We start from the raw sequence: 15,000 nt of genomic DNA, 5'->3' as shown, positions 1-15,000 counted from the left end.
ATCTGTGCCATGCTGGATCACATGAGATTAGGATGGAATGGACTACTGTCCTTGTGCTATTTCTTGAATAACAGGTAGGGTTCTAGTGTCTATAGATACCCAAAAGCACAGGCTTTCACTTTCATATCCCAGAATCACGCTGAATGGCAACTGAATTATACACTGCAAAAATTGCGGACCAAGTGTGATCAATCTCATTTTAGAATTGAAATTCTATTGGTATTGTTTTTGGAACAAAGATAATTACTAGGAGCTTTCCTAGTAAGATCACTTTAACTTAGCTTAATGGACTTAACACACATCTTTACACACTGCCAGCCAAATTTGCATGTTTTAAGTACAAGGACGCCTAGATTTGTAATAATTTGTAAATTTTTCAGCACAACAAAAGCGACTAGGTGTCATTGTCCTCTGCTCATTCTTCACCAGGACTATGAGAGTTAGTATTACAATGTTGCTACCCATACAAAAAAACAAACAAAGTGCTAAGAGAAGCTATTTGTTGATGAGACCTTTTCTAGGAGAGAGCTTGCCAGAACCACATAGCCAAACACTGTGTAAGAGTTGTACTTAGCACCAGAAATGTCACTCCAACATGGATAATGCCACAGGCTTTTCTTCTCCAGCAATCTCTCATGGTGTACCACTACCACAACTATGGCTATGCGATCATCATTGCCAGCATGGCAAGTTGGCCTTAATGAACGCAGGCAGTATGTTTACCAGCTGGCTCCTTGTCCTGCAGTCTGGCCAGCAACTCGGAGATGGATTTTTTCTGGGCCTGGGCGATGTAGCTGAGGTTCTCTCTGTCCAGAACCGACAGGAACGTCTGCAGGTCTGACAGGAGCCGGGCAAGAACTGCAGAGAGGGGGAGAGAAAGAGAGGGATAGAGGGAGTTAAAGTTTTCTCATCATAAAGAAAGAAAAAGAAAGAAAGAAACACGAAACAAGCAAGCATATTAAATCCACCACAAACGTAGAATTTCAGATTTCCTTTGCATGAGGTAGCTATAATGACCCTATAGAGGAGGAAGTGACCTGGAGTTTCACTGTAGTAGAGCTGGTGAATCAAGACATAGGAAAACAATTAAGATCCCTGAGTCACTCTGTGAGCAGACCCACTTCATTAAAGCTTTATTTCTGGAACAGAGTATCAGAGTAAGCAGAGAACAGACCAGAGAAGGCCACTCAAGGCAAGCATAAATAAATATCTCTGACGCTTGCTCCTGTGTTGTTGAGATATCTTTAGCTCTCAGAACTCAGAAATAGCACAATTGTGATAGAAAAAAAGACCCCAAAGTGTTGCTGGTGAGTTATTTTTGAGTTTCAGGCACTTGAAATACCTAGAGGAAGAATGAATGGAAGATTCCGCCTAATTGCTGAGATGGTGTTGCTCCAGAAGGTCTAATTCCCTTACTAATTTGGACATCACCTTGTCTGCATTTGGGAAGGCTAACAAAGTTAGGACAGATTCATGGGGCTGCAACTTAAGTCATTCTCTGGATTAGTGGCAGCTCAGCATATGCCATGCCCGACCTTGGGTCAACATCAGACACACCCAAGCTCTTATATTACACTAAACAAAGCGATGTGCAATATCTCCATAATCAAATGCTGTACATTCAGAGTTGCCAGATATGGCTTTGACGCATAAAAGTCAGAATTAATCGATTTCCTCAAAGAATTTGTTGCCTTGAAGGAAACACGTTGTGAGTGGTTTCTTTTTTTTTTCTTGCTGTGGCTGTGAAGGATCTGAGAGAGTAAGAAGAAAGCTATGCAGTGCAAAGCATGGCCATTGACGAGGGACTCTCCAGTAAGAAATTCAAGTCAACCAAGTGTGCCATGAACAGGTGTGTGTGTGTGTGTGTGTGTGTGTGTGTGTGTGTAATGTGGTGTGCCTACTGTATGTGTCTTTCTACAAATGACATTTCACACACATAGTATATTTGCGTTTTTCACAAATCATAGTTATTAAGTATTATTTACAAACTTAATCTGTACAAATCATTCCACAGTATGTTTACTGAAATTAGCAAGTACTGTAAGGATATTTGTGCTTGTGGATGGAAAAAAAAACATTCGTTGACTTTAAATAAATCATTGACTTTTTGTGAATCATGGCACACGCATTTACAAACAATTACGTAGCTTCCTTCTCTCTACAGATACTGTAGGAAGTTATGTGTGATTCTCTATGATTAAATCACTAATGTCACCAATGACGTTTAGCATCTGCCTTGCTTGACGAATCCTCCTCCTTATCATTCACAAGTAATTGCTGCCCTTGAAATGTCTTTTCCTGTTCTTCTTCCTCTGCCCTCTCAAACCACTAGACGGAGAGGCCCCTTAGGGCTCCGTAGCACCAGGAGAGCTTGACCCCTGACCCCTGTTGTTTTGGATTCATGTCTCTGTATGTACAACATACAGACTCGGCACTGTTTGACCCTCATGGTCCTCAACAAGAGACGACTTTAAATAGAAAGGGAACCCAGTCATAGGGGTCTTTTGTATCGCACCCTCATCATCATCATCATCACCCTCTCTCTCCTTCTCTCTCTCCGTCCATCAATCCCTCTGTGTCTTAAAATACAAAAACAGAGTGGGGAGAGGGAGAGAGAGAGAGAGAGAGAGAGAGAGAGAGAGAGAGAGAGAGAGAGCCAGTGTAGGGTAGTGCTGCTGTTCTACATGTGGGCCCAACAGAAGCCCTGCGCTGTGTAGCCTGGCCCTTGTCTGGCTGGCAGACATAAAGGGAGTCCACAGTGGTCTTGGAGGGGCTGAATGGGGCGCTGGATCTGGAGCTGAATGTGCCTCTGTTAGGGTCGCCGCGGGGACCCTGGACAAAGAACACACAACGGCACCGACCCTCAATGAGGCCCACACTCTCCAGTGGCCCACCACTGATGATTCATAATTCATGGAGCTTCAATTGCACACATGCACACACACACACACACACACACACACACACACACACACACGGAGACATGACACATATGTATAGTATGTATATCAATGCACAGTCACAGACACATAGACAAGAGTGGATGTGGAGGAGAAGGGGCAGGACCTATGTAGAGTGTAAATCTACACAACACATGTAACATTCATACACACGCAAGACACACACACACACACACACACACACACACACACACATAATGCTCACAGTGTAAAAGGAGTTTCAGACTTCAAAGAAATGTTTTCCTGTCCTCTTCAGAGAGTCCTTTTCTGTATTTCTGTCCATCACAGATATTATTACAACTCCTCTCTCATGATAACTCCTAATCCATAACCTCTCTCTCCCTCTCCTTCTCTCTCTCTCACACACACACACACACACACACACACACACACACACACAAACATCCATACATGCATGCACACATCTCTCTCTCCATCTGTTTGCCTTTCTCTGGTGATAGGACGGACGCAGGCCTTTACAATGAGCCTATAGTGTGGCTCCTGTGATTTGGCTCCCAGCGTGTTTGTGTGGCATGGCTCTTTAATGGGAGAAAGGTGACTGGGATAAGTGCTCCAACACCAGCCTGCTTGTTTACATCTGGAGGGGGGCAGGCTGTAAACATGACTGAGTGGTTTAGAGGTGGTGGTGCTGGTGCTGGGAGGGGGGTGAGAACAGCCTTTTGCTGTGGTGAGTGGGAGGCCTCAGCAGGGACTTGGCATTTGCAAGACCCACAGCTGAAACACTGGCTGTGTGTTGTGGTTAGCTCATTTGTCCGAAGCGCAGAGGTGCACTTTTGTGTAGGCTTGACATAGCTTTGTACCATAGCTGTGTCGACTTATGGCGCATCGGGTTGGGTTTAAGCATAACGGGCCGAAGGTGAATCACGCATTCATCTACCGTCAGATAATGGCTGTTTTTCGCTGTTTATTGACGGTATGGATTTCTCAGTCTGAGCAAACACATTCCACTGCAACGAGGACAAATGTAAACTAAATTGTGATCACATACGTTCATGTAATCTCAATTAGAGAATCAACTCAGATCCACAACGGCTGGAAAAGGTGCCAATAAGGAGCGGCGTCGTATTAGGTAGACGGAAACAGACAATAAACACAATCAGCAGTTGTTAGGGACTCTCTTTTTATCTGGGGATCATATTGACTTGTGTGATTCGTCCATTATACAGTAATAATACATCTTCTACTTTATTACAGAACAATAAACACCACTTAATTGTTGTTAGGTGCCAGTAGTTCTCTTAATACGTGTGGAGCATAATACATTGTCAAGGTCATTTTATTTCATTCTTTTGAGCCTTATTTGATTTGTCCATTATGATAAATCTAGCCTACTCTAGAGGTGAGAGGTTAATATTCCGTTTCCAGAAACTAATCATTTATCACATCTTGATCTCTTTAAGGCTTCCCTATCGGGATCGTAGCCTTCAGTCTTCACAAGCTCCTAGTTGTCATCTGTGCAAACGCCAGCCCAAGTCCTCCACAATTTATGAGAAGGTCACGGGTAAGTGTGGGGAATCTAACAATGCCTTGGCTGTAAACCTCATGTAAACATCGCCAACAGGCATTGAGCAACACGCACTACAACCATGAGAAAATACAAATGCATTATTGCTTTAGCGAAGCAATGAGTTGAATGAGCAACAAACAGCTGGACAACATTTTGATTAACTGGAATATTGTCAATTCTTCATTCATAAGGCCTACACAATACATTATATTTTCCTATTTTGCACACATTTTTTAACAGTGGAAGAGGCCATTCTCATGAAGGCTGTTCGACCAGGCTGTTAACAAAGAGTCACCTTGTTTCCCACCAACTTCACACGCCAGCTATGACCTTCAGATCTGTCAGATTCACCACTCACATCTTAACAGCAAAGTCACAAAGCAAACACCATCCAGTCAAACAAAGCGTTAATGCCTGACTGGTCCACTCGCCAGCATTAACCAGCCTTGGTGCGAGAGACCAACACGCTACACAAGCCATTTCACTCCAAACACTCTCTTAGAGAATCCTCTTGGGACGGCAAGCTACCTCCCCACGTCTTCTAATTGTTTATGCACATACATCCGGCCTGCCTGCAACGAGAGTTTATGACCTTTTGGGACAAGGCAAGTCACCCAAACTACCTCTGCGCCCGACTATCCTTAACCAGGAGGAGACTGCTCTGGTGGTAAAGCATGAGAGCTCTCTTCCTCTCCACTTTAAACACTCTCAAAGTTACAGACTGTGAGCACACAGCTGGGAAGCTTCTGCTAAAGGGAGCCATGCTGAGTCTCCCTCTCTTTCTCTCTCTCCGGTGGGTTCAGTGGGCACTTTTATGTCCTTCTTCCCAGTTACTTTCTGTCCTTCCTTTTTTTCCCCTTCTCCCTCTTCTCTTTCATTCACTCACTTTCTATCCACTTCTCGTCCTAATGGAGGGCAGGATTCAGTCTTTGTAATTTCCTGCCAGGCTATTTCCTCTCTCCCTCGAACCTGAGGAGATAGAACTCTGGCAGTTTTTCCTCAAATGATGTCAGAGACCACCCCGTTTGGTCTCCACCAAACAGGTTCTCTGGGCAAGACTAAATAAGATTAGAAATAGGTACTTTTTGGGGGTCATTAGGTTCTTTTTTTTTTCAATTGAATTCAGTATTGTATTGCTATTGTGAAGTCCTGAGAATGAAACGTACATCCCCTTGTGGTAACAACAACTGCCATGCTGTCTACTCTTAAACCAGACATTACGAAAGGAATTATGTGCATGTACCTTACTCGTGCTCCAAGTTTGTTTATCATAGCATCTCCCGCTCAGCTGTAAAAACATGAGTTATTCCATTATCATCTTTAGGGGGGCAGATTACAGAGGCATTTCCTTGTCGCCATGACAAATTGCCCTCTACTCGGTCCCAGACTCTCCCTTGCGGCGCTCTCTGAAGCCATCGGGGCCACAGCTAAGCTACCAAAGGTGTCTGAGCAGCCCTGGCCAAACTCACTGACCAGACAGCTACCATTAAGTCCTCAAAATGGTCTTCCTCATGGTCTCATTTCCTCACACAATCCTTAATATCCGATGAGGTCCTTACATTTCCGAAAACAAAAGCAGCAAACTTCCTATATGGATACGAGACCGAATTCTAATCGTGACAAACAACAGACCGTAATTGGCAACTTCTGTGGGGCAGAGGAGTTGGGCCTGCAGGCCACAAACATTGATTTCCCATTTCTTGTCATATCTCAGCAAAAGATCTAACCTCACACAGAGTCTCCATCTGTTTCAAAACAAACCACAGAAGGTCCATTTAGCAAACGAGAACGACTGGAGCTCTGTGGTTGTCATTCATTATGCTCCTGTCACGTTCTCTGAGGGCAAGCCCCCTTTCACCTCTCCGTTCATTAGCAAAACTAATGCTTTGGAAAGAGCAAGGGCATTTTCCACATTTCGGAAATGCTTCGGACACCCACTCTCGTGTTTTTCCACAATGGGAGAGAAGAAAGCCATTTTTTCTTTCAGGATCGGGGGATGAGAAGGGAGCCCTTGGTCTCCAGCTGACTGAAGCCCACGTCGGCCTACGCTGAGGGCTCAAGGGTAGGAGGAGGTCTGCCAATCAGATGGGACCGCTGGAGTCCAAGAAGGGCCCACGCTCTGGTTTGTTTGGTGGAGGTTTCCCTTTCAGATGGAACTCCTACCCTCTTATTCCAAACCACTACTGTTTGACTGATTCCGCTGCACATTCGCTTAAAAACAGCCTCACCACAACACAAAATCACTTCGGGTTGCTGCAATGACCTGCAAAAAAAACAACCCCTAAATGAGAAAGTGGCCGTTCAGATTGGAACCTGCAAAGCCATGATCTCACTGCAAAACTCAAAGCCCTGTCTCTTCTACCATAACTGTATCAATCACTCAAAGCAAGACATGTGAGGGTCCCAGGAAAGTTGCTGAACATCACAGAAACCTCAAGGGGATTCTCTTCCACATAAAAAATACAACGAAATCAACAGGTACGAATCAACTCAAGCAGATGTACAATGAAGTTGGACATCCTAGTTGATAAATCAAGCAATGTGGATTCATGTCTGTGAACACCCCCCCCCCCCCCCCGCCCCACACACACACACACACACACACTCACCCACAATACATACAGTACATTTGATTCAAAAGTGGCCCATAATTCCGCGATCAACATGATATACAAGTCAACTATGTAAATCGCCAAGAAACCCCATGTCACAAAGAACAGCAAACTTAAAGTTGTTTTTTTTTACGTCTCATGCAATAAGTGAGTGACGAAGGCAATAGTAAGTTGAGCGTGCAAACTCATGACCTTGGAGCTGTTAGCAATTTGTTCCATGCATTAAGCGCTCACTCATATTCACATAACCTCAAATGCCTTGTTTGTCATACACAGGTCATTGATTGGCATGAGAGTGGTGGAGGTGTACAGTATGTGTGCGGTGGGATTCACAGTGTTTGTGTGTCTTAACGAGTGGGAGGAGCTGATGTTCCACATTAAAGAGCTCTGTCCTATCAGCTCCACATCCTGTTCTCCTTACCGCTGCCACTGGGCGCTTTGAAGATACTGAGTGTTTAAAGAAGTCGGGTGCCTTCGCAGAGACACTCTCAAATAAACTCACAAGCACGTCACCAACAACAGTAAACAAACTGTGTGTATAAACAGAAGACAGAGATGCATGCACATGCACGCACGCGCGCACACACACACACACACACACACACACACACACACACACACACACACACACACACACACACACACTCACACACACACACACACACACACACACACACACACACACACACACACACACACAAACACACTCCTAAGCAAAAGAGAACATCAAATAACTCAGCAGTATCCATACTAGCCTACACACTGCGCATGGGCAGTGAATGGATGGTCAATATCCTCGGCTCGGACACACACATTCTGACATACAGTACACACAGAGGCACACATACACACAAACACACGTGCACAAGCACATCTGATTGAGGGGGAAAATTGCTATCTTGCAAGGGTGCGGTTTGATTGACAATCATCTCTGGCATTTTGACTTGATAGTTTCAAGCTGCAAGCCATGACTTTGAGCTGAGAAGTATATTTGAAACCACAAGGCCCTTTGAAGAGTGCCTCCAGCCCAGCTGTGCGAACAGAGACATGGCGAGCCACTACAGCGGCCACCGGGCAAACAAACGCTGTGCTGACATACAGTAGATCGAGAACGAATGGCCATACCATCACACCCATTACATAACTTGACATGTAAAGCGCCTACTGACAATCACTTTCATATGCTTCATTATGAGAAGAAGAGAAAGGCAGAGCAGGAAAGAGGGAGAGAAACGGTGTCAGTGTGTGATGTGTAGCCCACTCATCACAGCGCATCAGTACATCTGTCTATGTGGGTCTGGGGAGGGGGGGAGAGGGCTACTGTTGAGGTCACATTCTTGTTTTATTTTGCTCAGATACGGACAGCTAGAATGAGGAAGAAGGAAGAATATCAATTGGAAGAGCGGGTGCCCATGACCCGGTAGCCTTGACTTCAGTTTTAAAAATTCAGAGGACGGCAAAAACGGGCAGTTTGGAGGCATGTAATATTATCCATGATGTCATTTTGTTTCCAAACAGGGTAATTTTTTGGAGAACACGATACAAGAAAGGGAAAATACTACTAGTAAAACCCCAAACAGTGCTCCGATAACTAGTGTTGCTATGATGTTCCAACAGAAACGTTTTTGGAGTGAATCTGACGTTCTTTCATTACTAGTAAAGTAAACAATCCCGCGGGTCTAGTCTCTCTAGAGATTTCAGTGTGGCGGCGATAGAAGAGAGGAGGGTATTTCCGATAGCTTTTCTAAAGCCATTACATTACGCATTCCTTTACAATGATAAAAGTTGCTCAAAGTCTTTTTTCCAAAAACACCACGAATTCCATGGGCTTGACAGAGCTGGAAGGAATTGGTGGGCTTCGTTGGCTGCATTAGGCTACATGATTATAATTAAGAACTTACGCAAACCTTTACGAAGTTCAATATCAGTGACAAATGTTTCACAGACATAATATCAGCCGCTACTAAGAAGGACCAATATGTAAAGTTAGCCAACAGTTGTCCGACTGGAATGTGCTCCTAGCTGGTATGTGTCCAGCTGGCCATCCGTGGGGCAGTAGGCTATGATAACACTGGCTGTTGAACTTAGTCTGTAAATTCACCAGTTGGCTATGCAGAATCCTCCTCGTTGAAGAGAGTAACAAAATGTTCTTGCTTTTTATTTAATAATAACAATGAGTAAACGTCTTGTTTAGTCTACAACTTTTATCATATAAGTAGCCTACACAGAATCAATGAAATGCTACTGACAGATAACCTAAAATCCAGTAACCACATCGTCAATTTAGTTAATCCGCCTGATTCTGAATAAACTCATACACTGACATAGGCTACCAAAAGAAAAAGAAGAAAAGAGAAAAAAAAAACACTGTTTCCCATCAAATTAAGTTTAAAGTTAATTTTGTTTCACTCCCAAGCAATTAAGTGCATTCATAAGTACAGTCTTAAAAGTGAATATGTGTTGGCTGTAGGCTTTATGAATGAAGAGGCAGTGTACCTTTTTGTTTGTCCATCCTTACGAACAGTTCAAAGCTTTCCACCGAAGTCGACCCGCACTCCTCCAGAAGTCATCGCTGTATCTGTAGCCCTCTTTTAGACTACTACACAGCTGAATGACTGAGTTCACTATTCTACAGCTACTGTGAGTTTCTGTGGCTGGCTACCACTATATTACCATGTAACCACACGCACAACGTCCCTTTCCTTTCTCGAAGACTTCCACTAGTTTGAGTCCCCCTCTCTTTTAACTCTATAACCTGATACTGTCTCGGGGCCACCAAAGAGACCGCCTCTTGAGAAGTGAGGCCTAGACTGCTCCCTATCGACAGAAAAGTTCACTGGAATTGTGGTGGCACAGCAGCGTCGCTGCTGGCGATTTTCTATCACTTGTTTTGCTGTCCTAAACAAAACGTTGCAATTAAGGACATTTCCCCCTCAAATAGGTGTAGTGGTTATTCTGTTCACATGTGTTGTCTGTTTGAGTCTAATGAAGTAAACATTCAGGGGTCATTATTGTGGGTCTTCAATAATCTTTTTATCATTATTTAAGACAAAAAAGTCTATAAATTGCATGTTTCAATGACAGTAGTACAAACTCACAAGAATAATATATCTCCCCTCTGTTATGTCCATAGATTAAGATAAATAATGAAAACTACACTACACATTAAAACAAGTATAGAGGAAGACAGCACACAAAATACTCAGTCCAGTCAGTTGTATTCAACATCCTTTATTTCGATTCTTACCAACACACCTTCACATAAAAAAAGAACAACTTCAAATGATCCTGTGCGACAGAACGCTTGTATGCATGTGTGTGAATGCAGCAGATACTGTATGTCTCCTGGCACAAGTTGGGTGCCCATGAAAGCACGTGGAGTAACGAGGTGACACAGTGTGGAATATAGCATGATGCACAAACACAGCCCCTCTACACCGGAGAGGAGCTGAATCGATCTCATGGCTACGTGGGGCTCACCATCCGATCACATCTGACCCTGGGCCAATGTGGCGCCATTGGGCTCAGTGGCTGTCCCTCGCTACAGTTGCCATATAGCTCTAAGAAGCTAAGAAGCTCCAAGCCATCTCGGGCGAGGAATGACACGGCAGGCACAGAGGACAATATGGTGAGCGACCTGTGGTTATGTGACTGTGAGCGAGCATTGAAATAGGCCTATGGCAAGACGAATCGCACGCTTGTGACAGTGAGGGTTTGATGGAAATCTGTGAAGGGTGAAGCTCCTGAAATTCATTCTCGAGGGCCTGAGACCAAGGAGGAACATGCAAGTCTGCCCTACTGATTGGCTCCATCTTCGAAGCTCCTGCGTGTACTGTATGTATGTGGCTTCAGGGTCATTTTTCATTTCCATTCACACCCACTCGGACCGGATTGCTATGGTCCCAAGCCAGGGGGGGGCAGGCTTGCATGTCACGCTCAATGGTGTTTTTTGCCCCCAACGGCATCTTCCAGGCAGCACAGCCTAACGTTAAAAAAAAGGCACTACCTTTACCCTATTCATAACCTTAACCCCCTCAACCCTCATCCTACCCCTAAACTGAGGGGAGTAGTGCCTTGAAGGCAGCGCTGCCTGAAAGGCACCGTTGAGGGCAAATAATACCAAAGACTGCATGTCACCAGTTTACCCGCAACAGGCAGTTTCAGCCAATGCAGGTAAACATCAGAGTCTTATCTTGAAGCCCAAGCCATGAATCAGAACTAATCTTGGGTTCCATATTTCACTGCTGGCTGCTGGGTCTAACAGGTCGAGTTCCGGATTGGCTCAGGTGTCATAGGGTGGAACTAATTTACCTAAGCCCGTAGGTTACAGTCCGTGTCTAAGGGGCTCTGTTCTTTACATAAGGCAAAGTTAGCCCTCTCGTTTTTTGCAGTGATACTTTCAGTATACATGAAAAACGGATATTAATCTACATTCATACCTAGATATGTTGTTCTTTTTGAGTTTTTTTTTTCATTGTTACTTATTTCACTATTTCTTTGAAATTCATGCCACAGCCTAGGTAGATAAGATTGAGTCTCTCTGGAAAGTAAAAACAATAGCTGCACATCATTTAGTCACGGCAGAGAAACACAAGCTGTAATATTTCAAAAGAAAACTGAATTAAAGTAGATAAAATACTCAAAGGACAAGAAAACATAGAGGAAAAATATCAATCTGCATTTCATTGAAGGGGAGGAGGATTTTTATAAACTATGTTATATACAGGGAGGGCAGTGATCAGGGCTGCAAGATCAAACCATCAGGGAGAAGATATCTAAAGGGAGAGGGAGATAAATCTGTAAATTTGTGAGAAAAAAAAAATCCCTTTGTATCCTAAACTATCCTTATTCTACATAACAGGAATACTGCTGTTCTAAACAATAGCAAGGGCAGGATGTTACCACATGGTACAAGGTGCTTGTTGATGCATTAGCAGCAAAATGGGATGAAAAGAAGAAAAAGGAAATGGAAAAATAGGGAGGGAGGGAGGGAGGAGGATGCTGTTATAGTGCCAATAGGCATACGTTAATCAGAGAGATGCGGCTTTAGATTGTTGTTTTTGTATGTGTCTCAAGAGTAGCCCACCATACAAGTCAGTAACTGTGCCAAGTGACTCCCGTGCAGAGTAGCGCTCCAGTTCAATACAGCACCAGTTACTATGTGCTCAAAAAAGGGTGTTTGCATCAGTGAAAATATACAAAAGATTTTGGGGAAAATGGAGTGTTTGTGCATGTGTGTGTGCGAGAGAGAAAGAGCGTTCATTAGAGTGTATGTGTGCGTGTGTGTGTGTGTGTGTGTGTGTGTGAGAGAGAGAGAGAGAAGGAGAGAAAGAGCGTTCATTAGAGCAGTGTGTGTGTGCGCATGTGTGGTTAAATGTTAAATAAATCAAACGTAACAAAGAGGTGAACCCCAGGTGACACCCCTCCCTCCCTCCCTCTAACACCTCAGAACACCTCTACTGGTCTGCAGTGGCATCGCCACAGCCCAGTGGGAGCGGCCTGGTCTGCCTAATGATCAAGTCACAAACAAGTCGTCATTGTGTTTTTCTGTCGTGGCTTAACCTAGTGGCAGTGCTCTTGAACAGTGAGGCTTGTATTGGGTTAGTTCTGGGCCTGAGTGTCCGTGTGGGTCCTCGAGACCAGTTTCAGGCCTGTCCAGCCCAGACCTAGCCTGAGTAGTGACTACTAGCTATTAGCGTTGCTTCTCTATCACCCCACACACCTGTTGCTAGCTTGCCTCCCCCCCCCTGCAATGCTCAAGCCTTTGTCATCTCAACAGGATCCTAGCATGTAGCTTTGAGTGCAACTAGAGAAGAGATAGAGAGACAGAGGAGAGACGGAATATTGAGGCATAGGTCAAACTGTTTTGTTATTATCTGATAGTTGTGGTCTATTATTTAGGATTGTAAAGGGATTCTGAACTCTTTTCTTTGACAGTGCCAGTTGAACTGAGTGATGATTGGTCAGCTCCTCGTGGCATTCAGTGTCTGATTGGGTGAGTTCTGTTCTGTTCTGTTCTGTTGGGTTTTTCCGAACAGGAAGTGCTCTGGCTCCTCTCGATTTTCAGGAGAGGAAAAAAAAGGTGGGAATGTTTTCCGTCCCTCCCCCACCCCTGTGCTAGAAGAGGCACACTCGTTTCTTCAGTTCGTTCCGCTTCCACAGGGACAGCCGATCAAATTCCTCGATGGGCATTCCAAAGAGTCTGAGGAATTCCTCGGGTGCCAGGTGTCTCTGTGAAGAGATGCAAGGTCAGGGCCACACTAATGCACCGTGACACACTTAACATTCATGGCCTTAAGAGTTGGGGACGGGAATACAGTTGGTCATTTCAGAGAGAACATTTTATAACATGCATTATTTTACTTTTTCAGATTAATCAAGCAAATTTGATTATGGCCCTTAAAGTTCCTGTGCATCTGAGTAACATCTGATTTTGGATTGATCAACCAATAGTCAGGTCTCTCAGTCGCAGTTCTCTCTAAGTAATAATTTAACTAACATAACATAATAATTTAGTTAAGGTTTGGTCTCCATAGTCCTAGAAAGGCAGAAAGTTTAAAAAGGTAAAAAAAAAAAGTTAGGTCCAAAGGCAAAAGCTTTCTTGGAGAACAACTAATGTTTTCAGAATGTTTTCCAAAGAACAAAATAAAAAGTGCTATCCTGTTCATTCATCTCTAAAGAGAGAAACATCTTAATACCATATCTGGACAAGCACTATGACATGCATTTGTGGCCATCCGGAAGTGAGGAACAGATTTGGGGTGTGGGGTGTGGCTTTTGGTGGTGAAACTCTACCTCCAGTCTTGTGCGGTCCACTCCGGGTGGGAGCTTGCTTCTACCCTTCTGGGTCACCATGAGCATTTCATAGGGACAAATCTAGGGTTGTAAAAATGCATCCATCCACCCACACACACGCACACATAACACATAAACACACACACACACACACGCACCCACCCACACACACACACACACACACACACACACACACACACACACACAAACACACACACATGTGTTACACACAGGATATATCAGTTTCATTCTTTTTCCAGGCCTATAAGTGATCAGACTGAGCTATTTCCTGTTGGTGTCTCTCTCACCTTCTGTTCCAGCATACTGGGCAGTGAGTTCCCTCTGTCCATTCTCCCCCGGGAGGCGTCTCCATTCTGCCCGCCGCCACACACACGCACACACACACACACACACACACACACACACACACACACACACACACACACACACACACACACACACACACACACACACACACACACACACACACACACACACCATTAGAGTCAGTGACCACACATCAACCCACCCACCCACACACACGGCATTAGAGTTAGTGACCACGCACACACACACACACACACACACACCCCCACACCATTAGAGTCAGTGACCACACACCAACCCACCCACCCACACACACGGCATTAGAGTTAGTGGCCACACACACACACACACACACACACACACACGCACACACACACACACACACACACACACACACACACACACACACACACACACACATCATTAGAGTCAGCCGCCACACACCCATTTCGCACTGATAGTAAAATGGATGCAAGGGGCCAAGGTGGGGTCAAGGCATTCCATTAGCCAATGAAAACACTTACCTGAAAAGCTGTAAGAAAAAAATATATAAAACAGAATTAAAGCTAGGCTAACCAGTTTTGCACATACATACAGTATAATGCATGCAAATGCTTATTAAGTTCACAATACTGCTCTAACTGTCATACATATAGACTATTGATTATCAATGCTGATCACAAAATATTAACAATACACAGGCTATTCTTAAAAGTACACTTATGTTAGTTACAAAAATACTACAGGTGGGGGATCCCGGTCCGAACACTCACCTTGT

General features: G+C 44.2%; 2 protein-coding genes across 2 annotated transcripts in view; both read right to left on the bottom strand.

Annotated features, from left to right (window-relative positions):
- si:dkey-220o5.5 (actin filament-associated protein 1-like 2) overlaps nucleotides 1-9,849 on the bottom strand; it is a 35,082-nt gene extending 25,233 nt beyond the window's left edge. The window contains exons 1-2 of the mRNA XM_062543390.1: nucleotides 9,597-9,849; nucleotides 724-858 (exon numbers count right to left, since the gene is read on the bottom strand). Of these exons, the coding sequence (XP_062399374.1) occupies nucleotides 724-858; nucleotides 9,597-9,612 (151 nt within the window). The 5' untranslated portion in view covers nucleotides 9,613-9,849. The remainder of the gene's footprint in view (nucleotides 1-723; nucleotides 859-9,596) is intronic.
- A 466-nt stretch (nucleotides 9,850-10,315) lies between these two features.
- LOC134089714 (dematin-like) overlaps nucleotides 10,316-15,000 on the bottom strand; it is an 89,691-nt gene continuing 85,006 nt past the window's right edge. The window contains exons 13-17 of the mRNA XM_062544158.1: nucleotides 14,996-15,000; nucleotides 14,747-14,754; nucleotides 14,204-14,299; nucleotides 13,896-13,976; nucleotides 10,316-13,331 (exon numbers count right to left, since the gene is read on the bottom strand). The exon at nucleotides 14,996-15,000 is cut by the window's right edge and continues 47 nt beyond it. Of these exons, the coding sequence (XP_062400142.1) occupies nucleotides 13,218-13,331; nucleotides 13,896-13,976; nucleotides 14,204-14,299; nucleotides 14,747-14,754; nucleotides 14,996-15,000 (304 nt within the window). The 3' untranslated portion in view covers nucleotides 10,316-13,217. The remainder of the gene's footprint in view (nucleotides 13,332-13,895; nucleotides 13,977-14,203; nucleotides 14,300-14,746; nucleotides 14,755-14,995) is intronic.

This window comes from Sardina pilchardus, chromosome 8 (assembly GCF_963854185.1).
Source record: "Sardina pilchardus chromosome 8, fSarPil1.1, whole genome shotgun sequence".
NCBI classification, from domain to species: domain Eukaryota; kingdom Metazoa; phylum Chordata; class Actinopteri; order Clupeiformes; family Clupeidae; genus Sardina; species Sardina pilchardus.
The sequence above is the reverse complement of the archived record's forward strand: the minus strand, read 5'-3'. Positions and strand labels throughout refer to the sequence as shown.